The sequence below is a fragment of the Ambystoma mexicanum genome, chromosome 12 (genome assembly GCF_040938575.1).
Source record: "Ambystoma mexicanum isolate Mex_15411 chromosome 12, UKY_AmexF1_1, whole genome shotgun sequence".
In the NCBI taxonomy this organism is placed as follows: Eukaryota; Metazoa; Chordata; class Amphibia; order Caudata; family Ambystomatidae; genus Ambystoma; species Ambystoma mexicanum.
In genome coordinates, this window is record NC_090936.1 from 602,693,284 (window position 1) to 602,718,696 (window position 25,413).

General features: G+C 44.1%; 1 protein-coding gene across 1 annotated transcript in view; it reads left to right on the top strand.

Annotated features, from left to right (window-relative positions):
- Positions 1–25,413, top strand: part of P2RX3 (purinergic receptor P2X 3) — a 338,535-nt gene that overhangs the window by 217,286 nt on the left and 95,836 nt on the right. Inside the window, exon 2 of the mRNA XM_069629000.1 lies at positions 10,811–10,946. Coding sequence (XP_069485101.1) covers positions 10,811–10,946 — 136 coding nt within the window. The remainder of the gene's footprint in view (positions 1–10,810; positions 10,947–25,413) is intronic.

A 25,413-nucleotide genomic window follows, 5' to 3' on the forward strand; every position in this document is an offset into this window, starting at 1 on the left:
CATACCTCCAGTTCGTGCACTGTGATGGGACACTTGTTCAGATCAAATGATTGATCAATTGCAGATCCAAATTTGTAATTTTTGCTATTGTTTATGTATGCAAATGCATTTACATTAGCAGTACAATCCGGGAATTGCGTATCCAGATTGACGAATATTTATCAGGTCTGAATTCCCAAGACAACAGATTGCCATTGGCGGTACATTGGCAGAGTGAACACCAAATGGATACCAAAGATGATACAATCTTTATGGGCTTGGCCAAAGTCTGCATTGGAATTAGAGGGGGCATCAAAAACTAATGTTAAGGAAAGCAGAATCTAAAATGATTTGTAAACTACAATGCTTAAAATCTGAACTCAGTTGTGAGCATGAAATGTTTTCTTCAATTGGACTCTCTAATATCTGATCCAAGATCAACTATGTGCACAATTTTATTATGTGATTATGTGGTATCACGCAACCAAACATAGTTTACACAACGACTAGACCCAGTACATCATCGTTTACACACAATTACCAACAAGGTAGCTATTATGCCCCAGTCCCAACATCTTGGGCACACATTATCTTAGTACACTTAATTAGAATCCTAGGACCATCCCAACATCTTGGGCACACATAGTTATAGCCCATATATTTCGCACTACACTGATTACACTCATACGTCATGCCCCTAGCCATTTCAATCAAGTTAGGATTAGTAACTTTTGTTTTATTCACTTCGACAGTATAATTGGTCATTTATTATCTTTCCAGTCACCACCAGTTCATTTATGTTAAAAATATTAGCTGTCACTCAACTCAACAGTGAACCTTAATAGAAATATTTTAATATAGCGTTATCACACGGTTATATGCCACCTGTTCAATAACAAACCATCACTCTCGCTCTGGAACATTGGAGCAGCATCTATTTCATATTCAAATTATATTAGAAAACAGACCCAACGTAAGTACGCTCAAATGTCATCACGCTATGATGTCAGATGTAAACAACATCACAACTATCTTCAAAATGGCAATTAGACTCTCGTCTCGCGAAATGCTCATTACTGCTCCCGGATGACCATCTGGAGGGACTGAACTACAATTAATATAGGTAAAATATGCCATTCCTATTCGGAACACTCTGCTATAATCAAATATGGGTAGACACTTACTGAATTAACCTTTCACTAAAGCGGCCTTTAATGATGCTTGTAGATGCAGACACTTCATCGCCAGATATATCTGATCACCATAATAGCATCATCGCATTGTTCACGTGACCATAACGTGGCCATCACGGGCTATGGTAAGATACATTCTTTACTCCTTTTACCCTTGGTAGCATACAAGTACAATCACTATGGAGATTATTATATACTCATTAAGTCGCAATAAATATTTTTCAGCAGATTATTTGAATGACATTATTGGATTACTCCAAACCATTACCAACAATTTCAGTAAGACACTTTTTACATTCATCTCACGCAGCAGCATGTTAATGCACTGATGCATTGCAAGCACTAATTAACATGGGACTCCATTGAGACTGCTAACCAAGACTCTCATGCATGACTTTTTCAACGTGGAACTGAATCAAAACTTATATTGGTCATGGGATTATCACAGTAAACGTTTTAGCACTAGAGAATGTGTAGTAACAGTATACCGTGTAAATGTATCATCAAACATTTCATGACATTATTCAAACACACCTTGATGTTTAATGTCACAGTAATTTTGGCATGCCATTTTACCTACTACAGCAGACACACCCCATAAAATGAGAAGTGTCACTTTTGACACATTTTCCCTCACAAGTTAATAAAACAGTCATTCACTTGACTTATGACACAATTTTGCATATGATGTTTCATGTTCATTCCTTGGCTTTTTCTTTGGTTTTCTTCTTTCTTCATATACTCATCATGTTATATGACTTCTCGTCATTCTTCCTCCAAACCTTCTGGTTTTACATGAATCAACCACTTGGAACAATGGTAATGTTAATTAATTACTCATTGATTATGACTAACCAATTCAATTTGGTTCATGTATTATATGTTTATTACTTTGTCATGATTTTCCTTTGTATCATTTGAATTTTGACTCAATATGAGTAGCCACACCTTGAAAACAACCAAGTCTCGAAACATGTGTCGGCAAAGGCTAATATGATTTTATGATCAGAATAATAAAATCTTTAAAAATATAATAAAACTCAATACTATTCAATAATCAATACAATTTTGTGGACAAGCGCACACATCTGGAAGTGGTCAATACCTTTACATAATTTGAAGAGACATAGGGGATAGTCTCGACTTCCACAGTTGTGTAGCTATCCAACAAAGTCAATTGTTTACTTACTTCTAACCCAAGCACATCCATTCAATTTCCCCCAAATGTTGGCACTAGTCCTTCTCTAGGTTCTTGAGTCTAGTTTCACACCATTGTACATAATTCCTAATAGCTTTAATAACCTCGGCTTCTTTGGAAATCACCATGCCCCTGACGTAAACCTTGAAGGCTTGTTATCTTATGCCAGCAGATGTGGCATCCGCAGTGTTGCAAGCAACGAAGATCTCGATGTCTGACCTGATCTCAGCTTTAAAGACTATGGGCCTCATTATAGGTTGGCCGGTCCCGAAACAAGGGTGCCAGTAAGCTCACCAGCACCCTTGTTTCCAGACTGGAAAACTATGTGTTTGCCTGCCGTGGCCGCTGACCACAGCGGCCACGGTAGGCAGACTGTTCACATAAGTGCCAGCACCGTTAACAATGGTGCCCGCGCTTCTGAGTCCCCACTCCCATAGAGTCCTATCCATACCCTCTGCTTAGCATGTGTCTCGTGTAAAAGAAGAACATTTACTTTATGTCTGTTCACATAGGCCATCAGTTTCCATCATTTGGTGAATTTCCCCAGGCCCCTAATATTCCAGCACATCACATTTAACCCCACTCTAGTAGTAGTTTGATATTAATATACTCTCCATGATCTCCACAATGTCTATTCTGCTTGCATAATCTGGACCAACAACATCCGTGTACTCTATTGCCAAAAACATTTTCTTGGTTTTCAATCCACTATGTGTGAAATTCACAACTGGCGCTTAAGCACGTATTTAAATCTGTTTTCAGTACAGACCCCAACCCCTCCCCACTCACCCTCATTGCCCCTTGCCAACCTGCAGTGTAGAACTCCCCATCTCCCCAACTATATCAAAACCCAATTAGGCCACAAGGAGCCTATATAGCCCAACATTGACCGAGCAGCTGCAATGGGGCTAACTTCTGCCGCATTGCTCCATACCACAGAGAAAAACACAGAATCACATATGAATATGTATGATTGTCGATGGTAAATTATACGTCTGATACTATGTACTCATATAATAAACAGAGACATCTGGAAGGTATCTAAGGAGAAGGCTGTCAACCTGGAATTTGCTCTTCATGATTATCAATCGGGTCATAGCTTCGATGAACTTTACTGCTCTGTTTGGGACTATGAAGAAATAAAGTTTACCCCTGGAATTGGAATCTTAGGCGAGCTGGGAACAGCACTGCATATTGTATGTCGCGTTCGCGTTGCATTTTCTTAACTCTTATAAACTGGCAGCACTTCTGTTGTACTGGTATCGAGAAATCTGGAAGGATCCAGATAATTTGGGAGCCTAGACGCATTTGTTTCTTGTCTCTGGCCAGGTGCAGTAGATGGTCCCTGTCCCGATAACTTAGTATTTTTGCGATGATGGGTCAAGAAAAGTCTCTGGGTTTTGTCTTGGGGGTGAGTGCTCAATGGGTCTGTACTACTGCAAAGAAGCAGGATGACTGTGGATCTCTGAACAGATCTTTGAGGGACTCTCCGCTGCCTTCTCCATGCCCCCAGACAATGCATCCTCTGGGACCCAAATAATGCATATATTGTTCCTACATGAACGTGATTCCAGGTCGTCACATTTATTTTTCGCCAGTTTCATATCCTTTGCAAGGGTAGCCACTGTATTCTGGAGTACGTGTACATTGTCCTCTGTAGCCCCTATCCTCACCTCCACCTCAGTTATGCGTACCACTTCCTTTGCCAGTTGCGAGTGCATGGAGGCAACGTTGGCAGTGATATCGTCCAGCTTCTCATGCACCGCAGAAAATCCTTGGGCGATGGCTTCTATCATAAGTGTGTGGTCTGTGGATTGCACCAAAGCAGGTTGCTCTTGATCATGCCGGGATTGGTGTGACGGCCCGGGCTCCCCAGGGTGCTCCACTTAGATCATTCTCCAGTCCCCAGGAACCGCAATACCACATGAGGCATGGGGGCACACTCAATGTTCACAGACACAAGTTTCCAAACCCTACGTCGGGAGAGCAGCACCCCACAGTCCCAGCTGGCATGCAGTTACAGGGAAGGCAGCACAGGGGCCAGGGGGATTCAGTGCTTCACAAACCAGCAGATTTATAGACAAACAAAGGTTCTCCACCCAGGCCAGGTATATTTTCACAGTCCCAGATATGGGGCTGCTAGTGTCCCCCGCTGATGATCCGGGTCCGGTCACTCACCATGTGTATCGGCGTGTGGGGTCCCACTCAGTGCTCAAAGCAGCTGTGTAGGAATGGATGTAGCCTTGGCTGACGAGGTACATTGTTACAGTTCCTGCTCCTGGAACGAGGCAGCTGGTAGCATCGGGAGCTGCCACTGGTCTGTAGCACTGCCGAAATATGATTCCCTTGGGGCAGGACGCCAAACATGAGCCAACGTTTAGACGTCGGTCTGGGAGGGAGCGATGCCCTCTCACAGTTGGAGTTCTGTGCCGTCACGGTGAGCGGTTGCGGCCGCAAACAATCCCCACAGCACACAAGCCTGCTTGTGCCATTTACGCCTTCGCTCCTGGAGTTCACTGTTCTTGAACACCAGGTACCGCCATCACAGGCAGGATAGTCGGGCCAAAATACGGAGCTAAGTAACTAAGCAGCCACATTGTCGGTTGCTCAACATCACACCCTGATGTAATCTTCTACTTCTTTTTTCCATAGCCTATGTCCCTCATGTCATGGGGATGGCACTGATATTCTTTATCACTCTTCCTACACTATCTCTCCATCTTCCCCTAATCTACGTCTTTTTTTTCTTCCTTTGAATATCAGTATTCTCTGTTTTTTTAAACATTTCCCTTTAGCTTTTCTCTTGATTTGCCGCGCTCCTTGCTCACCATCTTCCTTCTGTGAAGACCTTAATGTTCTCTTCATCTTGATTCCTCCCTCTGATACCCCTTTGATTATTCTCTGTGATTGTATTCTACATCTTTCCTGAACTCATTTGTCTGTTCCTCTCATATTCCTTCTCCATTCTGTTTTTCTTTCTTCTGTTCCTTCACTTCCTTTACACATTTCCGGATTCCTATTTGGATCTAATTTGCGCTTCCCCCGCTATCCTTGACTTCAGTTACTGCTCTTCCTATTTACTCATCTGATCATGCTCTCTTATCTTTTTTTCACATACACCTCAGTATGTTCCTCCTTTCTTACCTTCCTCTCTGACTTTCCTTTGTCATGACTTATGTAATTTCAATATATCAGTTTTCGATTCTGCTGTAACCTCATCTCTTACTCAACTACTCAACTTCATCTCTTCATTTGTTGATGCTGCTTTTTCTAATTTCTCTTCAATAATTTCTGATACACTTGATTCTTTCTTCCCCACTTCTTCATTTACTCCCTCACCTAAGTCCATGCAATCCTGACTGACTCTGTCACTACACTCTTTGCATCGTACCCACTGCCATACTCAGTGTCGTTGGAAGAAACTTAATTCTCCTGCAAATCTTGCTCTCCTCCCTTTCCACCATACCTCATTTGACGCTGCCTTAGTTACCATCAAACAACAATATTACACTGACCTTCTGGATTCCTTTTCTTCCCACCCTCGCCTCTTGTTTAAGACCTTGTCTCATATTCTTAATTCTCCTTCTCCTGCTATTTCCTATCCTATCTCTGCTTCTGATCTAGTTTCTTATTCATCCTCTAAAGTAGCTGCACTGCGCTCTTCTATTATCTCTTCTTCTGTGTCCCCTATATTGACCTCTTCCACTTCCATGTCTTCTTCTTTGTCTTCCTTTCTCCTGATTACAGTAGAAGATACTGCTACTTTTCTTTCTGAAGCTCACCCCACCTCTGCTGCTGCAGACCTTCTCCCATTACTGGTAATTCCTATGTTCTGTCCTTTTCTTATTCCTAATCTCACTTCTCTTTTTAATGATTCTCTCCAATCTTCCACATTTATATCATCCTTAGAACATGCCACAATACTTCCTATACTTAACAAACCCTCTTTAGACCCTGCTCTTGTCTCCAATTTCCAACCTTTATCACCACTTCCCTATATTCTAAGCTCCTCAAGCGTATTGCCTATTCTCAAATTTCTGCCTCATCTCAACTCTAAATCTCTCCTTCCTCTCTTTCAGTATGGTTTCCGTCCTTGTCATTCTATAGAGACTGCTCTTCTCTCTCTCAGTAATTCACTCCTTTCAGCCTGTTATGATATGATATGATTAGATATGGCATTTATAGCGCGCCTATGCACAAGTGTTTCAAGGCGCGACGGGGCAAGGGAGGGGAAACAGAGGGCAGACAGACATCGATCCTACTAGACTAGGTGACATTGAGATTGCACAAGTGCAGGAGTGAAGGGAAGGGGAAAAGTACAGGGGGAAAGGAAGGGGTGGGGCAGTGCAGTACATAGGATAACAGTAAATAAATATTAGGAAGAGAGAGTTGAAGTATTGAGGTCCCAGGCCCCAGAATATGCAGACGGTTTTGAACTTAATTCTGACCACCACTGGGAGCCAGTGAAGAGATTTCAGTCCTGGAGAGATATGATCCCTGGGCTTGAGGCCAAGGACAATTCTCGCAGTCCTGTTTTGGATGAGTTGCAGAGGGTGGAGAGTGGAGGCAGGAAGATTTAGAAGGAGGCTGTTGCCGTAGTCCAGCCTAGAGAGAACAAGAGCTCTGGAGACAGTGAGCTTCTGGGGGGAAGGAGAGGAAAGGAAGAATACCTCTGAAGATGAGAAACTGGTAGTGTGACTTCTTAGAGATGTCAGAAATGTGAGGAGAGAAGGAAAGTGTGGAGTTGAAGATGATTCAGAGGTTTTTAGCCTCACACGTGGGAGCAGCAAGAGGGCCAAGAAAGGACGGCCAAAGAGAGACAGGAAAGGAGGGAGCAGGTGTGCCGATGAGGAGAATCTCGATTTTACTGGCAGTAAGGCAGAGATCTTTGGCGGCGCACCACTCCTGGATGGCGGACAGACAGTCAGAGATGAGAGAGGGAGAAGAGGCGGTGGAAGGGAGCCTGAAAATGAGTTGAGTGTCATCCGCATAGCACTGAAAGTTGGGGCAGAGAGCGGCAATGTGGTGGGAAATAAGTGTCAGTTATTGGGTGAACAGCCAGGGAGAGAGGTTAGATCCCTCGGGTACACCACGGGTAGAGATAGAAATAGAGGAGACGAAGGACCCAAATTCAACCTGGGAGTGTCAATCGGAGAGGTAGGAGGTCAGCCAAGCCAGGGCCTGATCAGTGATACCCAGGTTATCACAGAGACGGTAGAGCAGGATGGCATGGTTGACCGTGTCAAAGGCAGAAGAGAGATCAAGTAAGATGAGGACTCAGGGGGTTTGGAATCATGGTTGGAGAGCAGATCTTCACGGATGTTCAGGAGAGCAGTTTCTGTGATTCTGGCAGCTCTGAAGCCAGACTGATGGTCATGGAGAAAACCATAATTAAGCTGGGCGATAGTTAGCTGAGCAAGAAGGGTCTGCAGAGGGTTTCTTAAGAAGAGGGAAGACTCCAGTGGTGAAGGAGTGGTTGCAGAAATCAGCCAGAGCAGGAGCCAGGGTGTCATTGTGGTCCTTGATGGTTTTGGAGGAACAGGGGTGAACCTGTTTCGACAAGACTTTCATAGATCAGACTTGTCTAGAAAACCTTGTCTGGGGAGAACAGTGGAAAGGCAGAGAAGGAGGGAGGAGAGGTGACCGACGAAGGGCCAGAGGAAGGGCAGGGAGTAATGGGAGCAGGCGGAGAGGAAGAGAGAGAGGACAGGATGGCTTGAGTTTTAGAGATGAAATGAGAAGCCAGGGCCGTGCAGAGGGCCTGGGAGGGGACAGGAGAGGTAGAGACTGCAGCAGGATTAGCCAGCTCCTTGCAGATTTTAAAGAGTTTGGCTGAGTTGTTAGATGCCGCGGAGAGGCAGGCTTGGATGTGGGCTCTCTTCTTGGTGCAAACAGAGAGCCCGTATCTTTCTCGCTCTGCATTTACCCCGGCCATTCATAACAATATTACTGCTTGTCTCTATGCTATCCAGTCTTGGTTATTAGCTCACTTCCTTCATCCTACCCTTGGTGTACTTATGGACTGTTTTTTCCCTTTTCCTCAGAGATTTGTGATCTTTCCCGCTCCTCACGCTTCCATTTTATCAATATTCAGAAAGCTGACCCTTTTTTCATTTCATGCGACTAAGCTTCTTGGTTCTTCCCTTTTCCCATCTCTTGCATTGCTCTGGTCTTCTTCTTTGACTTGCAACTCATCTGGCCCCTCCTCATTCTGTCTGCAACCCATCTATTCGTCTCTGCTTTTCCTTATCATCTTGTGACTCTATTTCTCCAGCTTTGATGTTTTTGCGCTGGCTTTCTTTTCATTTGAGCTTACGCTTCAATTTTCTCTGTCTTGTTTTCAAGTCTCTTCACAATCTTGCTCCTCCTTATCTTTCTTTGCTCATATCGTTCTATTCCCCCACACGTTCCTTATGTTCTGTATCTTTATTCCTTCTTGCTGTTCCTCGACCTCCCTGTGCCTTCTCCTGTTTCTGGTCTGTCTCTCTGCTCACTCCTTTTTATTGGAACACCCTCCTCCTCTATTTGTTGTCTTTACTCATTTTCTCTGTTTCATTTGTGTCTTAAATACCATCCTCTTTCTTCCTAAACATTATGTATAAACATTCTCTCTTTTCATTGTTCAATTTATTTTGTACCGTTTTTATGGTTTTGTAAAGCACAGTGCTCTGGAAATACAAATAAATATCAAATATCAAAATAACAATTGATCATAATTAAGGCTCCCGATTTTATGGTAATTATATTTTCAACATTTCAGTCTGTATTTATCCATATTTTCTCTTTTAGTCAAGTTATCAGTATTTATCCACATTTGTAGTTGCTCTGTAAAAATTCAAATGAGAAATGTATCACTTTAATGCCATAATGGGAATCTCGCCTCAAAAAGAAACAGCTGTTCCGTCTGCTGACATGTTAAACATGACTGTAGCCCTTGACACTACTTCAAAGAGAAGAACATCCCCTCATTAGCCTCTGCATTGTGTTACTTTGCACAGCCATTAATTAGCCTGCAAGGCATAATTCTCACCCTGAAGAGCTGATGCATACACATGAATCCCTGCTTTGCCCCCGGGTTTTACAGATAAACACTGAAGGAAAAAGAGTGATTTATGTCTTTATGTATGGGTAAGAATCAATACAAACAGAAAACTGGGAACCCCAGTCAGAATATGCACGGTGATATTTGTATTCTTGTAAGGCTAACTTCCCCACTCTCCTCCTGTGCCTTCTTTCTCTGTGATGCATGTCCTTGCATCCACGTTCTATTTACGTCTGCTTCCCTAATAGCTCATTAGTCTTAATGTTTTTCTCCCTTTTTCACCTCTACTGATTTTTGCCTTCCAAACGTAAACTCTTACAAACTCCTGCTTTCTCTTTGCTTGATTTGTATCCTCATACTTTAATCATTTATTTACGGTTCTCCACATTGTTGGCCGTTACTCACGCATACAATGCATGTTATTATGTTTAAATATTGATGTCTCTTGACATGGTTTTCATTTGACATGAAAACGTTTATCCAAAGTCATTTATTCATGCAGGTTAATACTTGTAAAAGAATGTCAGACTATGAGGGTGCCTGAGCCACAGACCCTCAATCTAGAAGGGGTTCATAGCCATAGACTCTCAAACTAGGGATGTGGCCGAGCAAGAGATTTGGAGGCTCTGAGGATGTCGGATGCAAAGGTTCTCAGTCTAGACGGGAGTCTGAGCCACAAACTCTTTGACTAGAGGGGTGCCAGCAGCACAGACTCTCTCTCAGACCAGAAAAGTCTTCAAGACAGAAACTCTCAGACTAGAAGGGCCCAAACTAGCCCACACTCATAGAATATATGCATCTCCAAACCAGAGACTTTCAATACCATTTATACAAAGGTACTTTGAAAGTGCGTCATTGTATGCATCACTTCCTGTTTACTGTATTAGTGTATTGTTTTCATACTAATATCCCTGCCTTACACTAAGATAGTATGAGGCACAATGTATTTAGATGTTTATATAGCTTTGTTTGTCAGTCTCTTTGTATGATTGCAAATTCGGCTCTGTCTGGAATCCTAAATTGTTATCTCAGAATTAAGAGTGAAAACTTGCATAAAGAGAACTTGGCAACTCTCTTTGCGCTGCTGAGCAGCCGGAAGAACTGTGTTTATTACTCCGAGGAACCAAGAACGGGAGGTCTCTGGGCTAACCTGTCACAGAGTGAGACTGTGTAGAGTGGTGAATCTGTACCAAGAGTGGACAATAACAGAATTTCAGAATACCCAGTACAGGCACGGATATCGGAGGTCCTTGAAAAGTAGAGACAGTAACGTAATGCAATGAATGGCAGTGGCAGCCTGAAATAACTGGGAGTGTGACCTCTGCTATGATGCTTCTCGTGCTTTTCTAGTCCTTAACCTTTCCCTTTCTTCTTTCTCCTTGTCACCCTTTTTGGCAGGTGGGTGTTCATCCATGAAAAAGCCTACCAGATTCGGGACACCGCCATCGAGTCCTCCGTCATGACCAAGGTGAAGGGCTTTGGGAAGTACAGCGACAAGGTCATGGATGTGGCCGACTACGTCACACCACCACAGGTGGGTCCCTCAGTCACCCCTTGACCAGAGAAATCTACTGGAGATCCAGGAGACCCCTTCCATCTCTATATTCAGTGACACCCTAAATGAAGCACTTGGGGCGGTAGTGCAGATATCAAGGCACAAGCCGAGGGGCGTGAGTTTCCAGGAGGTGCTTTCCTGTTCTAAAGTCTTTAATGCCCGAGATGTTAGGTTAGGATGGTAGCTTGAAGCACACGCACACACTGTAATCAGAGTTCTCTGGAGGTGTGGCCTTCTGGAGGTAATCCTAAGAGCAAAGGGAGAGTGGGGATGAAAAAGAAATCTGAGAGTTGCAGAGAGAGCGGAACATGAGCCTGACTGAGAGAAAGGGCACAGAGACAGACCACGCTACAAGAATGAAGGTCAAACCTGGAAAGGAAAACGCCTTGCAGGATCTACCCATATAATTTCCTAGTTAGACATTATATAAGGGCAGAGAGATAGCAAAGAACTCTTGTTGAATAAAAACTGAGTTGGCCAAAAAATGACACGAAAGATATTTTTTCCTTACAAAAATGGGATAAGTGTTCCCACATCCCCCTCGCTGTCACCTCACCATCTGCTCGCTTCTCCCCTAACCCACACCCTCTGCAGACAGCAGCTGCTTCTCCGTCTCTTATTCCAAAAGATACAGCTATGAGCAAACCATGGTGCTGAAAATAGCAGTCAAGGTGAGTGAAAACCAACACCCCGCCATTTACTACGTGGCTTAGGGGTTCCAGGAGAAAAGAGCCTTTGGGCCTGAGGGTGGGCACCCTCCAGGACACCTGTGCCCAAGTCCAAGTCGTCTGGTTTCTAAGGGCTCCATACCAATCCTGGTGTCGGACTGCTTTCCCAGGGGGCTTCTTCATTACTAGTCCGCGGCCACTGACCTGGTCAAGGCTTTGATTTGACATTTGTAGCGTTCTGGGTGAACAGTGAGCTTGCTTGGATGGGCCAAATTGTGACGGGCTGGTGGGCAGAAGCCCAGGTCAATCGCTATCCTGGCCAACAGGATGCAACAGTCTACAAACCCCAGGGGACAGCAGTGAAAATACTCTGGGGGTACTAGTGAAGAGCAGCAAAAAACACAATGAGCAAAATTGGGTCTTCTGCCTGGAAAGGGATACTCAGGAGCTCATACAAGGAGTCAGGACAGACTCTTGTTTCACATAAAATGGGTTCAAAGTGCAGAGGAGGTCTATAGAAGTTATAATGTTTTGGTCCTCTGTGAAGTTAAACACGGACTGTCTCTCTACTCCCTTTGTAATACAATTTATATTTATATTTATTATTGATATAGTGCCAAACAGGCAAGCCCGTGGGCATCAGGGCGCTACAAAACAAAAAAGTGCAGTTCACAACAAGAGCAGCAGAATAGCGATACAAATGAGCATAGGAAAGCCACATATGCTCAGACAAACAAGCGAGTCTTCAACACTCGCCTGATCAGTGCCAGAGAGCTACAACTCCTTAAAGGATAGTTCCGGGACTTTTTTTTTATTGTCCCTACGGTTCGGCCATGTGTTTTTAAGCATAAATCGGTAGATCGTAGAAAACTTTCCTATGGACCATACCCGACTTTTCGTCCATTAACGCACTCGAAATCATCCGCCATTTTCTGATAATCCTCTCACTTGCCGCATCGCCCTGGCTCACCTGCTTTTGCGCCACTAAATTAAATCCCCCGCCCCTGAGCCTGACATCAGCAGACACGTACCGCCCATTTCCCAACGCCAAAGCACGTTTCGTGTCAACAATCGCTGCGCCTCAGCTAATGACGTGTCGCCATGGAAATGGCAGGACGCCTCTTTCCTCAATAAGTATAAACACACCGTTTCACAACACACAGCAGCAGATTTTCGATTCCATTATTCTCTCTGTGTTACTTTGAGTATTCTGTGACTCGTTTCTGTGCTCTGGTCAGCTACCTTCGCCGCTTCTAGGCCTTGTGAACACCTGTACCATCTCTGTAAATTATTTTACTTTCTTTACCACACAATGGCTACAATAATGCCGTATATGTACGAGCCCGAGTACACCGAGGAAGAACTACTGGAAAGGCAAGCACGCGAAAACGATGGGGATTCGGACGGCAGTTGGGAGGACCAGTCAACGGATGAAGAGCCTGGACCATGTCGCATGGACGGCGTCTCCACCTGGTGCACGTGCAATCGGTGCGAGCTAATGCCAACTGAGGAGGAGAACTGCTGCTGCCGTGAAAATTCCGGGTGCTTGGCCTACATTTCGGAAGGCGAGCCAAGTCCGCAATGCATCACCGAGCTGCCAGAGTTCAGGGAAGCCTGCCTCTCACGGACCGTGTTGAGGATGATGATGGTGCTTATGCACGAACTTCGCGGCACTGTTCGTCCACGTAATCCGAGTAACGAGTAAGTATACTCTAGTTGTGATGTCAGTGATGCCACTACTATTTCATGGTCGTCTCCCACATATAAAATTACATCTACATATCATTCGAACGCATGTAAATTGGTTCCATATTGTGCATTTTCTAGATAGAATTTTTTTCAAAGCAGAATGACATTTTTTACCTGAATCGACAGTGATAAGAAAGTTTTGTCATTTTAATACAGTTTGCATCTTTCATTTTCACAGGTGGTACAGGCTGGTGGCCTATCGTTGCTTCACTTGGTGGCTTCACGGGAGGCTCGGACACCGCGTTCGGAGAGTAATACCTGCCTGTGCGGTACTTGCCATTAGACAACATTTCCCAAGCGACAGTGGACAATACCGCGGATTTTCCCTGGATGTGCTGCAACCGGAACTTTACAATGTGTAATGTTTATTATTTATGTTCAATTGAAATTAAGATCTAAAATAAAACCCAACATATATTTTAACAATGGTTGCTTTCATTTTTTAAATGAATCTAGTGTGTCTCCATTGAATAGTCTTCCTGTGCCTTGTCTTGTCACACCACATGTCTCCGGCCAGCATCCTCCCTCACGCTGGCCGCCCACCTTCAATCCACATAACCTTTGCACCCATATATTCTCCTGGGAAGGTGAGGTATTTATAAAGTCACCCCCCTGCCTTCCATGTACTAGATCCTGCAGCCTGCCTCTTACATGCAGTTAGATGGCCTCTCCTTGGTGAGGCCCTGCGGCAAACGATTCTTGTCTGCACGACCACCGCCCCAATCCACCCCCCCCGCCCTATCAAAGGCAGTTCGCACCGGGGTACTTGTGCTGCCAAGTGGAGCTGTCAGGGAGCGATAAAGGCCAAGAGGTGCCAAAGACCATGTACACTTCAAAGTGGTCTTTAGAGCATGGGTTGTTGTTCCCATGTCTACCTCCAGACCCCGTGTCTCCTGCCAAGCATCCCCCCTCACGCTGGACGGCCCCCTGCAATCCACATAAGTGTGTCTCCATTCACGAGTCTTCCTGTGTCTTGTCTGCACGACCAGCCCCCCAATCTACCCCCCGCCCTATCAAAGGCAGTTCGCACCGGGGTACTTGTGCTGCCAAGTGGAGCTGTCAGGGAGCGATAAAGGCCAAGAGGTGCCAAAGACCATGTACACTTCAAAGTGGTCTTTAGAGCATGGGTTGTTGTTCCCATGTCTACCTCCAGACCCCGTGTCTCCTGCCAAGCATCCCCCCTCACGCTGGACGGCCCCCTGCAATCCACATAATGCCACGACATATAGACGTCATTCATTCACAAACACACCCCTGTTTCGAATTCTTTATAACCCACTTCATATTTCTAATGAGCACTTCTTTGCGCTTTGCTAGTCAACCCGTGAAGGTGCTGGTTATCTGCTCTTCGTCTCTGTGAACTTCCGTGACCACTCTGAGGAAACTCCTCAGTTTGCAACCGGTGAACTGCTCCCTGTTGTACGACAAGAAAGTACTCTGATCCCTGCATCTAACTGTTTGTTCGTCAAGGTAATGCCATGTACCATAATCATTTTGCGTCCAATTTCTTTTTGTTCAAGACAGTACATGCAAGGAACTAGTCACATGTTCTGAGTTTACATTGGTATTCATAGAGAATTGTTGATCTTTACTTTTCAGAACTTTCCACAATGCCTGCCTGTTCCATTGGCGGTTGCCCTTCGAAGACCCATAATAAATCTGAAGGTACTATAATGCATGTTTTCCCTAAGACAATAGATCAGATAAGAGAATGGGTCCGATATTGCGGATATCCACCGTCTGAGCTTGAAAGTAGAGTCCTAGAAGTCTTTGCGGACAAGAGGGGTGATCGATACCGCATCTGCAGCAGGCACTTTAGTTCAGACATGTACTCCACATCATTGCTAATAAAGAAGAACACACCGCGAGCGAGGCGAAAATTGCTCTCAACCGCTATTCCCACTCTATTCGTCCACATCCCTCCTCTGGTGAGTCAAGTTTACGTATTTATCTCTCGGCCTTGCGGTAGTGTGTAGCATTAGCTAACAATAATTTCCCCATTTATGTATCCACTCAATATGAAGGCGGAAGATTCTCCATCCGTGTCGTTATTGCAGTCATCAGCCACTTCAAGCGCCTATCGGGTAATCTTACTTTGCTATTCTTTCACTGACTTTTTTTAGGCATGTAAATCAATAGTTTTAATTTATCGTGTAATTATTTTACCTAATGGTACACCCTTGTACTCGTCCTCTAGTCTTTGTTTTCAGTTATAATTATTGTTATCCAAAATAATGCAAGTACTGTCTTTCAGGGAGATGCTGAGGAGTCCAACGTATTGACGACAACCGTTGATGTCACTCAGATGCTCGAGGTACGTTTCCGGACAGTTCCATCGATGGAGATCATCAGATCTTGCATTCTTGTAGCGTGATTGTTACACACAATGTTTCTTTCTTTTTTAGCCATTGATATGTCCTTCTGTCGTCGCCCTCCTATGTGTCTTCTTTTTTCAATATTGTGTTCATTACTAATGAAAGTCCTACGTTTCAGGGAGTCGATGGAGCATTAGTCCAAGAAGAAGGGGGAGCATGCAGTTACGGGTCGGCGCAACAGCTTGCAGAAGTGTGCACCGCAGTTACATCGTCCCTTGATGTTCTTATGCATTTCGAGGTATGGATACTGACAGTTCGATCAAGCGAAATCATATGACGTGATTACATCCGCTATACTTCCATCTTTATTAACGCAAGTACTATGTTTCAGGGAGATGACGGAGCTTCTTCTACAAGGACATCACCCCTAGTAGTTGATGCAGATCTCTGGGTGGTGACACTTCCAACGATCGAGCAAATCGAATCATATTTACATATCCATTATTTATTTTAGACAACTGATCATTTGTGCAGGTCTATTTAGATGAGCCGTTGACGCCTGCACAAAGTTTATGTTCTTTTTAACAAAATAGAAAACCATACTAATGCAATTACTGTGTTTCAGGGAGTTACTGAAGCATCATCTTCAATAATATCATCAATGGAAGTCTATGAGGAGCCCGAGGTATGGATCTTGACAGTTCCATCTAACTAGATCAACAATGCGTGAATAATTGTCGTTTGAATGTTCTACACAAAGCGTTCATTCGTGTTTTGCTATTGAGATGTACGTGGGTATTGGTCCCCAAGTACATTTTGTGTTTTCGATATTATTATACATACTAATGAAAGTTCTATGTTTCAGGGAGTCGATGGAGCGTCAGTGCGTGATGGATGTGCTTATCATGAAAATATAGTCGTTGCAGCGCAAGAGGAAGTGGAGACATGCACACACGAGTCGGAGCAACAGCGTCCTGATGTTGAAGTTCGAGGCAAGAAAGTTTCAAAGAAAAGAAAGCAAAAGAAGGTTAGTGTCCTGGTCACTATATTATGTTGTTTTTCACTGTTAATAGTTCAATACTGTAAGTTGTGTTTAAACTGAACATCCCTTTTCCAATCTGTCCTCTAGTTGCGAGTGGGTGTGCGAACTAGATCTACACAGACAGTGAAGCGAACGAGAGATGTTGCTTGTCAAACCTTTTGGCAGGGACTTGAGACTGGAGATGCATCGTGCCAATGGGAAGAATATGAAGTGATTGACAACGGAGCTATACCACATCCAGCCATTGATAGTGAATGTCCTCCTGGTAGTTCGGATGCAGTCGGAGATCAGTTCACAGAATCCACACCCGCAAAAACTAAGACCGCGAGAAAGTTGAAGAAATTGTCTTATTCGCCCATCGCCGGAGAAGGAACAGATGTTGCAATGGAAGAGAATGAAGTGGACGACAATGAAACACCATCAATATCACTGAACATAGCGGAAGACGATATCATAGATTCTACCTTTCATGTGAGTGACATGTCCTCAACGTTACAGGCCGAACCAGCTGGGATGCAGAGTGACAGTATAAGGAAAGAGGCCAAATTCATTGTATCCGATAGTTGTTTGATTGATATTATTATTCGGATGAAATGTGGGCATTCGGTTGGTGGGGAAGTATGTGGGGAGCCATTGATTAATGTGACTCGTGCAATTCGAGGCACTAACCTTAAAATACATGCCACATGTACAAAATATCATCCTTTCTCATGGTCTGCACAACCCATGCTGGGGCAACTGCCAGCAGGCAATCTACTTTGTGCAGCGGCTGCACTTTTTAGTGGTTCAAGTTTTAAAAAATTAGAGTCTTTCTTTCAGTTTGTGGGAATCCATTTCATTGCGAAAACTCAGTTCTACAAATACCAAACCGATTATCTATTTCCAGCCATTAGCGAAGCTTGGAGAAATGAAAAAATGTCTATTGATAGTACATTCGCGGGCAAACGGTTCAGGCTAGCCGGTGATGGACAGTGCGACAGCCCAGGATTTTCAGCCAAGTACTGCACCTACCACTTTCAGGACATGGAAAGTAAGAAAATTGTGAGTTCGGTGGTCGTGCAGGTGTCACAAAGTACATCCTCAGTGGCCATGGAGAAAGTTGGCTTTGTAGCATCATTGCAAGAACTACAATCGCGGGGAATGGTGATCGACCTGATAGCCACGGACAGACACGTTTCAATTGGCAAGACAATGAGAGAAGAGTACAAAAATATAAATCACCAATTTGACGTTTGGCATCTTGCAAAAACAATCAATAAAAAAATGTCTGCTGCAGGTAAAAAAAAAGAAACGCAAGGTATTTCACAGTGGTCCAAGTCAATCAGCAACCATCTTTGGTGGAGCTCAAAAACATGTGGAGGGTCGTTGGAAATTCTACTGGAAAAATGGCGGTCAGTAATGCTACACTGCACAAACGTTCACCGTTGGAACACAAACCAACATTTCCACAATTGTGAACATGGCCATTTGTCCACAGAGGAGGCACGGAAAAAGAAGTGGTTGATTCCTTCATCACCCACTCACAAAGCCATTGAAAAGATTGTATTTGATAAAACTATAACAAGAGATTTGAGGGGACTCACGGAATTCTGCCACACAGGAGATTCGGAGGTGTTCCACAATATGTGCCTAAAGTACAGGCCAAAACGATTGCATTTTGGCATGGAGGGCATGATAAATCGGACTCTTCTAGCGGTCTTGGCACATAACCATAATGTTGGACGTCAACAAAGTAGGACGACCGGAACTTTAGGGACGCTTCGCTACAATAAGGCCTTCACTAAAAGAAGTAAACAATGGGTGATCAAACCAGTGTTTGAGGATATGCAATATGAGTTTATTGAGAGACTTATTGTTGGCGTCCTAGATAGGCACATAAATGGAGTTGTGAACGAACCTGTGCAGGGGACAACTGCATTGCCACCCAACATTGCCTCTGTTCCATGTCCACCTAAAGAAGAGCTCATTGAGAAATACACATCACGGTTTAAATGATTGTAATTTGATTGTCTGTTCTCTCGAGTCTCCTCATGTCGCAGGCCCATTGAATATGTGTATCTATGTAATGTGTAAATTAAAGTGATTGCTCAGTGTACATGCAATGTGTCTATCCAACCTTGTTCATCTGCGCATTAAATTAAACCAAACAGTATTATAAATCATTTTTCAAAAAATATAGAATGTCTCCGTATTTATGGTTCTCTGGGGCTGCAAAGCACGCAGACAAAATGCAAAAATGGAGTGTAAATTTCAAGTCCTGTGAGATGGCCTTACACTGAATGTTGCTAAATAGGAATGTGCGCTCGTTCAAAGTGAAGGTCAGCTGCTTTGATTTTTTGCTCGGGTGCCGGAATGGCCCACGACTCAGTATAAGGTTGTATTGTTATTTGACCTTGACAGGCCGGGACCATCCCGAAAGACTTCTTTTTGGGGGTGTGGGGCAATAACGTAAGAAACGATAATGAAGCCATTTCATGTTCGTTCATTAGAAGAAATAACGTCGGCATAGAAGGAGTGGTATTTCGGGGCTGCCCTACGCACAGACACAATGGAAAATGCTAATATAATGTAAGTAACTCTTTATATGAGTTTATACCGCAATGTAATTACTATACAGTAGCTTTAAAGACGGGTTAAGTTGTACTTGTTCGTTCTATGTGGCATATTGTTTTGTACCGCCACTATCTTGAGGAGAACCATCTCCTTTTACGGAAGCACCTCAAAACCTTCCTCTTTGCTTCTGCTTTCTCTCTCCCTCTCCCCTGCTACAACTGGTCCACTGTCTGCGACCTCGGTCCTGGGCCCTTCCACTCTCCACCTGCACTGCCTCCCTGTCAACCCCTGCACTGGGGGACTGTCTCAGTATCCTACAGCCACCCCTTGATGTATAATACCCAGTTGCACTGTCCTAGCTATGAAATAATTTCCCGACCTAATATATAAAATGAATAATTTTAATAAAGATCTGATGGTGAGACTAATTTCATTTTTTATGTTTTTCAAACAGGTACATCATGCATTACTGCATGTGTCACGAGTACCAGACACCGGCGGACGTTTTTTTTAACCGCCAGTTGCTTCTCCGCGTGAACAACGTTACCACCCTGACCATTTTATGGGACGATCGCCAAGTACAAGTATGCCCTTACGCGGTACTAACGGCTAGATGCAACATACAGACCGTTGTGGTGGCCTAGTGCCTCGTTGTTGGAACAGCCATGCGATTATCAGTGCGACCGAAGAGCTTATTTTATCGTAAACCAACACCCTGTGTACTGCACACGAACATCGCTTGCCTCAAGACGAACTATTTTGGATCGAGAGCAAAGAAAAATGCAAATCCCAGAATATTCTCTAAACATTTGATGTCGAATAAATGTACTTTGCCAAATGTACAATCTTGCCGTTTGCTTTTAAACCACAGTTTCATATTCCGAATTGTGGCGCTGTATTGTGAGATGATCTAAGACCCTGTGTACAGCAAAGGAACATCGCGTGCCTCAAAATGAACTTTTTGGAACGTGAGCAAATAAAAATGAAAATCGCTGAATATTCTCAAAACATTTGATGTCAAATAAATGTACTTTACCAAATTTACAATCTTGAAGTTTATTTTAAAAGTACAGTTTCATATTCCCGATTGTGGCGCGCTGTGTTGTGTGAGCTCATCTGTGTTGATTTCCGGGTTCTGTGTGGAGTCGCGTAGAAGACGCCTGGGCGCGTTTGCCTATGCAGCTCAGTCACGTCACGGATAGAGGCGGGGAATATGAATGTTTTGATAAAGTCTGTTTCAGGGGCGGGGGATTTGATTTAGTGCCGCAAAAGCAGGTGAGCCAGGGCGATGCGGCAAGTGAGAGGATTATCAGAAAATGGCGGCTGATTTCGAGTGCGTTAATGGACGAAAAGTCGGGTATGGTCCATAGGAAAGTTTTCTACGATCTACCGATTTATGCTTAAAAACACATGGCCGAACCGTAGGGACAATAAAAAAAAAGTCCCGGAACTATCCTTTAAGTCGGTGGGTAGGGTATTCCATACAGATGGGGCTGCGCAGTGATAGGCACACCTGCCTACCCTATTCAGCTTACCTTTTGGCACGGACTGCAGACTTGTGGTATTGGACCTCAGTGTCCTTTTCGGGCCGGTAACCTAGACATTCTGTCTGAAAGATATTTAGGACTATCACCAAATAGGCACTTGTGCGTAAGCACGAGAAGGCGAAAATAAATTCTGGCCTCCACTGGGAGCCAATGAAGCACTGGTCTGGCCTGCGAAACATGTTCTCTCTTTCCTAAACCATCAACCACCCTAACTGCACTGTGTGTTTTGGATTACCTGCAAATTAGAAATGTCACCCTTAAAGACTCCGTGCAGCAAGCTGCCGCAATAGTCCAACTTAGCCCCGATAATAGTTCTTACAATAGTGGTGCGGCTCTTTTTGGTGAAGAAAGGATGTGTCTGATTCAGATGTTTATGTTGATAGCAGAGGCAGACACTATGCTGTTTACATCTGCCTATATGCATTTGCCCCGCAATTGCTGTGCGCAGAGAACGACACTGCACGAGTCTTTGCACAGAATAAAAAATGCGTGCCCCGCATATTGATGGAATTTACTGCGCAAAGTAACCGTATTCGAAAGTCGCACCCAGAATGCCCCTGACATGCAACCCCACACAAAGCATAAACAACCAGACCAGCTACATACATACACTTCAAACAGTGTGTGGGGTCCCCGCAAGCAGGCCTGCATCTCGGGGACCCTGCACACGGTCTCCGTAACTGTTGCTGGCACCCCGACAACATCCTTTTGACACTCCGTAAATCGGGTAAAAGTCAGCAAATCTGTGTGCAAACCCCTGTAAACTGTTCCTGCACCCTGCTGCACTGCATTCGCCCACACCTAATTTAAATCGGAAGACCATCTGTGTGCATGCACCCCTAAATCTAACATGCAATCCCACATCTGTGCAGCAATTCCTTTGCGCAAGTGTCTGTACGCCTGCCTTCGCGTGGTGTAGAGATTTAGGGTTAAAATAGAAAAAAAAAAAAATTCGACGAAATGGTTTTCGACCAATTTGATTCGACCATTTGTCTGGTTGACCAATTTTTTTCGACGAATTCACTGGCAACCCCATTTCTCTACTTAGAGGCTGCGCGGGTGGTTCCGTGATTACGCATCGTTTGGTGCGATTGTGGGCGTGCAAGGGCCTGCCTGCAGGCCGTCCCTCGTAACGCCCATGTTTTGGTTTGTTCTTCCCTGTTTTCTGTGTTCCGCCCCCTTCCCAGCAATCTGCATAAGCTATGCCCACACTCTGCATGGAGTCTCGCGCAAGGCCCTCGGCCGCTCGCAGAGCCAAGCTGAGTCTGAGCAAACTCTCTGCAAGTCCTGGAAAAGCCACATGCAGTCGGTTCCATGAATCGACGAGCAGGATTTTGCACGCAGTTTGACACAAAGTCCCCTATTTCCCACCCAAATAATTCCATGCATCGAGCCACTAATGTTTTCACTTTTTTCAGAGTTGCAATAGTACAGCCAGCGATAACAAAGCTTTTATACTCTGGCCATGCCTAGCTTGTTTAATCTACCGGATGTAAATGCTGAATGTAAAAGTAGACCTCATTAATGTATTGTGTCCCCTTTTCATAATTTCCTCAGATGGGAATTAGGCACTGTGTGTCATCGGCATAGTTGGTATAGATTATAACCCTTGTGTGAAGCGATACAAACAATGGTTTGGTAAAAATATTATGAAGGGGTGGAGACAAACATGACCCCAGTGGAACACCAAAAGGCACATTGACCACAACTGCTGATGCAGGACGGCTGAACACTCTTGCTGAACGATTGGACAAAAAGGCTCCACCCATTTAGCCGCTACAGGAGAAACAAAGGCAGAGGGTGGAAGTCTGTACACAAGTATATTATAATCTACTAAATGGAAAGGCGCAGACAGGTCCAATAACATCAGTAGCACAATGCTACCTATATCTATAGCTACTGTAAGTCCAGCAAGGCCGTCTCTGTGCTGGTATTAGGTGAAAATATTATTTAGTAAAAGCCAAAACAAAAAAAAGATCAATTTAGAAAGACTGATTAAAATCGATAATTCGGTCTTTCTAAATCGATTGTTAAAACCCCATTACCCACCACCCTAGCCCATAATCAAAACCCCTCCTCACCTCTCCACCTGCACTACCTTGCTGAATCCAATGCTGTCTTCCTCTCGGTGCGCGGCCATTTTGGGAATGCCAGTTTCTCCCTGAGACACACACGAGTGCACACAGGGGCTGACAGGCGTGGCCGGGCGAGGGACGTCGTGGAAATAAGGAAAGTGAATGTTTTGGTGTGTGAATGTGTGTGTACATGCATGTGAGGGAGAAGTGTGTGAATATTTGTAGTGGGAATGGGAGAGAGGTGCTAGTTAAAATGTATTGGATGGTGTCGGGAGAAGGGGCATGAAAGGGGCGCTCAGAGGGTGAAACCCCCCTATTAGCTAAAGAAGCACCCAGCAGAGGACAGAGTGAGGGTCGTGGCAAAAAAATATGTGATATTCAGCATTTTGAAGGCGACACCAAAAACGACCAAAATAAACCAGTCTTTTTGGTGTTCGACTTTCAAAATGCAGGAATAGCACATAGAACCTCTGCCATGCGCTTCTCTGAATCCTAATTGTCGTCTGGCCAGAATTCTCTTTTTGTCAAGATACTCTTTCACCTGCAGGTTTGCCGCAGGGTCCAGCATCTTCAATAAAAAATAATTTAATAAAACATACATTCGTAATGGGCCTATAGTTGGCAGTGCTATTAGGATCCAACGTAGGCTTTTTCAGTAATGGAGTAATCCACGCCTGCTTTATAAGTTTAGGCATATGGCCCTCCCCGAAAGAGATGTTGATGAACTTGGTAATGCTTGGGATCAAAGATGGTACACAGGTCTTCACTGCAGCTGCTGGATAGTCATCACCTTTACAGGTGGTTGGTTTAAACTGGGCCGCAATGTTCAGCACCTCTGTTTCCGATACATCTCTAAACATGAACAATTCTGTTATGTTATGCTATTTGGCATTAATATAGCGCTCTATATATCATTGGCATGATCTCAAAGCGCTGGTAGGATGAACGCCCTCTGGGACCGCAGTACAGGTTAGTAGAGAGAGAAAGTGTCGTAGGGTGCACCAGTTATGTGTGCAGCTGATGTAATTGCCAATTGGTAGCTGCATCCTAGCGTTAGGTGGAGAAGATATCAGTTGAATTTGTTCAGTCTGGTGGGTGGACACCCAGACTGGGTTCTGGCTGCGTTAGGCCTGTCTGTATGACCTTTAAGTGAGCAGCTTCACTGGAATGTCATGGGATAGCTGTGTTTTATTGGAGTGATGAGGTGTTCATGGAGGAATGTTCATATGTGAACAGCTAGGCCAAATTGATCATTGATGTCAGAACAGACGTGAGTGAGAAAGCCCCTCTGTTCTCCATTTTATGGACCAGAATTAGCTGTCACCTTGAGTTTGTTCCTGATATTTTTCCTAATATTCTGTACCTTGCCAAACATAGCATCTTGGATAGTAATGCACCAAGATCGATCTTTGGTCAGTATAACTTCCGCTGGCTGGGGTTTTCCAACGGTACAACGTTGTTTCATCGCCTGCTGTTTCATCGCCAGGCTTTTAAACGTGCACATTACATCGTATGTGCTCATCAAATTTTTTAAGGGGGGGTGGGAAAGGGCAAATAAGGGTTTGGGCGGGTGGGCAATAGTAAAAAATAAGTGTGGGTGGGGAGTTTTCAATGGAATGTGCACGTTTAAAAGCCTGGCGATGAAACAGCAGGCGATTAAATCACATGGAACCTTTCCAACTGCCTAAGAATTTTGAATATTTCCCTCGTATCAGACTGGGCCTTCTTGATGCGCAGATTGTAATCAGACTTCTAAAATCTAATCTGATGTCCACTCAGTGCTGGCCCCGATTGCTGTATACCTGTCCATCCAATTCCCACAAAATGGGCCATCTAAAATTAGCGGAGAAGTTGTGCTTTTTTTAGAGGCCCGGTTTTTGCAATTGCACATGTCAACGTATCCAAGAAAATGACCTGTGCTTTTCCTGGTGGTAGTGCTTCCACGCAAACGATGCACTTGCCAACCCCCTGGAAGGATGGGCTCCCTGCTGGTGAACACACTTCACAGATGGGCCCTTAAAGATCCTGTTATTGCAAAATGAAAAAATAGTAACAAATATTTCTGTCACTGTTTGAGGGATAGAAATGCAAGTGGAACAGCAGTGGGTCATACAGTTGCTGTACCACTTCAAAAAATGTATGACAACATCATAAATGATCCTGTCATGTTTTGTGCATCCTCCTACGCCTGTTCAAACATCCACAGGGGAAAGCGTTTGTTTTTTGTGCATTTTAAAGCGCACACTGTTTCTGAATTTGGGATGCATTCTAAGATAGATAGAAATGTACACTGAGTTGTGCATTTGGACAAAGGATTGAAAAAGCCACCTAAATTTACACATCCATGATTTTTCCATTCAGATGTCCTTTGTGAATTTTGTACAACTCTTTTTGGTGCAAATGACGCGCACAGCAGATGACATGCTGAAATCAGGCATCCATTTTTCTTGGCACTATTTTATTTGTATTCTATTTGGGAGATTTCTGCAGGGTGCAC